Here is a 2,747-nt window from a genome sequence, read left to right on the forward strand (position 1 = left end):
ATGTGGGGGGGACGTAAGGGGTTTAAAGTGGGGGTATTGAGTGGGGGGGTGTTATGGGGGGTGCACTTTGGGGGCGTCAGGGATGGGGGGGGAACGTTTATGGGGGTGTTAAAGTGGGGGGGATTTGAGGGGGGGGGTTTATGGGGGGGCACTTATGGGGGCGTAGAGGTGTGGGGGGGCAATTATGGTGGGGTGCGGATTGTGATGGGTTGTGGGGGGGAAGTTATGGGTTAAAGTGGGGGGATTTAATCGCGGGGGGGGGGGGGCGGTTTATGGGGGGGAACTTATGGTGGCGTCAGGGTGGGGGGGGTCATTTATTGGGGTCTTAAAGGGGGGGGGAACTTATGGGGGAATTGGAACATGGTGTGTGGCGACGGGTCAGCTTTAATTAGTCTGCCGGCGGCGCGTGCTGGCGTAGGGGCGGCGCTGCTGTGGGGGAGTCGTATGTACGAGGGGTGTGGAGTGGGGGTATGAGTGGGGGGGGAATGTTTATGGGGAAGCAAATCAATAGTGGGGGGGCGTGTACTGGGGGGCGTTACAGGTGGGGAGGCAGTATGGGGGGGACACTGTAGGGGGCATTATGGATTGGGGGGGGGGCGCTTAGGGGTGATGAAGTGGTGGGTGGATACACGGGTTAATAGGGGGTGTTGGGGGGCTAAAAATGGGGGTGGCCTTATACGGGGGTGTTAAGTTGGGGGCATTATGTGGGGTGGTTTGATGGGGGGGGGGGGGGCACTATTATGGGCGTTGATTGACCCCAGGGTAACCCCAAAGACCCCTTATCCCCCTCCCCAAAAGACCCCCCCCCAAAATCCCCCTCACATTTCCGGACGGAGTCCTCAAATCCAGCAATGCCATCCAACAGCTCCATGTTCTCATCTAGAGCTTGCTATGGGAGGACAGCACTGTTAGAGACCCTATAGACCATTAATATCATCATCCCCATAGGGCCAATGACCCTATAGACCATTAATATCACCATCCCCATAGGGCCAATGACCCTATAGACCATTAACATCCATATAGTAATAACGACCCTATAGGCCATTAACATCCCTATAACATCAATGACCCTATAGACAATTAACATCCCCATCCATATAGTGATAATGACCCTATAGACCATTAACATCCCTATAACATCAATGGCCCTATAGACAATTAACAACCCCATCCATACAGTGCCAATGACTTTATAGACCATTAACATCCCCATAGTGTCAATGACCCTATAGACCATTAACATCCCCATAATGCCAATGACCCTATAGACCATTAATATCACCATCCTCATAGGGCCAATGACCCTATAGACCATTAACATCCATATAGCGATAATGACCCTATAGACAATTAACATCCCCATCCATATAGTGATAATGACCCTATAGACCATTAACATCCCTATAACATCAATGGCCCTATAGACCATTAACAACCCCATCCATACAGTGCCAATGACTCTATAGACCATTAACATCCCCACCCATTTAGTGATAATGACCCTATAAACCATTAATATCCCCATCCCTATAGTGATAATGACCCTATAGACCATTAACATCCCCATCCATATAGTGATAATGACCCTACAGACCATTAACATCCCCATCCATATAGTGATAATGACCCTACAGACCATTAACATCCCCATCCCTATAGTGATAATGACCCTATAGACCATTAACATCCCCATCCATATAGTGATAATGATCCTATAGACCATTAACATCCCTATAACATCAATGATCCTATAGACCATTAATAACCCCATCCCTATAGTGATAATGACCCTACAGACCATTAACATCCCTATAACATCAATGACCCTATAGACCATTAACATCCCCATCCCTATAGTGATAATGATCCTATAGACCATTAACATCCCCATCCCTATAGTGATAATGACCCTATAGACCATTAACATCCCTATAACATCAATGACCCTATAGATCTATATGGACTGACCCAGAAGGACTGGAAGTGGCAGGTCTCCAGCAGCTCCCCCAGGTACAGGATCTGCCTGATGGGCCGCTCCTCCTGCTGCCATGGGGTCAAGGGGGTCAGCTCCTATAGGACCCCCCCATCATTTCCTATGGGACCCCCATCAGCTCCTATGGGACACCCCCCCCCATCAGCTCCTATGGGACCCCCATCAGCTCCAAAGGGACCCCCTCCTCAAGCTCCTATGGGACCCCCCCCCATCAGCTCCTATGGGACCCCCCCCATCAGCTCCTATGGGATCCCCCCCAGGCTCCTAAGGGACCCCCATCAGCTCCTAAGGGACCCCCCCATCAGCTCCTATGGGACCCCCATCAGCTCATAAGGGACCCCCATCAGGCTCCTAAGGACCCCCCCCACACCTCCTAAGGGACCCCCCCCATCAGCTCCTAAGCCCCCCTTCCCATCAGCTCCTATGGGACCCCCTCCATCAGCTCCTAAGGGACCCCTCCAGCTCCTAAGCCCCCCTCCCCATCAGCTCCTATGGGACCCCCTCCATCAGCTCCTAAGGGACCCCCCTCCAGCTCCTAAGCCCCCCTCCCCATCAGCTCCTATGGGACCCCCCCAGTGGGAGGATACATGGGCCTGGTCGATCATGCACTTGCAAAGGGTGAAGTCGGTGTGGGGGAGGTTGGTGAGAGCCTTGAGCAGGATCTGAGCTGTCACCGTGGTCTGGAAGAAGGCAGGGTTGAACTGGTACCTGTATATAAGGGGGGGGTAAGGGTTGAACTGGTACCTGTATA

General features: G+C 52.2%; 1 protein-coding gene across 1 annotated transcript in view; it reads right to left on the bottom strand.

Annotated features, from left to right (window-relative positions):
* Positions 1-600: 600 nt before the first annotated feature.
* EIF3K (eukaryotic translation initiation factor 3 subunit K) overlaps positions 601-2,747 on the bottom strand; it is a 4,150-nt gene continuing 2,003 nt past the window's right edge. The window contains exons 3-6 of the mRNA XM_015851057.2: positions 2,584-2,704; positions 1,972-2,046; positions 768-889; positions 601-655 (exon numbers count right to left, since the gene is read on the bottom strand). Coding sequence (XP_015706543.1) covers positions 601-655; positions 768-889; positions 1,972-2,046; positions 2,584-2,704 — 373 coding nt within the window. The remainder of the gene's footprint in view (positions 656-767; positions 890-1,971; positions 2,047-2,583; positions 2,705-2,747) is intronic.

The sequence above is a fragment of the Coturnix japonica genome, unplaced genomic scaffold (genome assembly GCF_001577835.2).
Source record: "Coturnix japonica isolate 7356 unplaced genomic scaffold, Coturnix japonica 2.1 chrUnrandom663, whole genome shotgun sequence".
In the NCBI taxonomy this organism is placed as follows: Eukaryota; Metazoa; Chordata; class Aves; order Galliformes; family Phasianidae; genus Coturnix; species Coturnix japonica.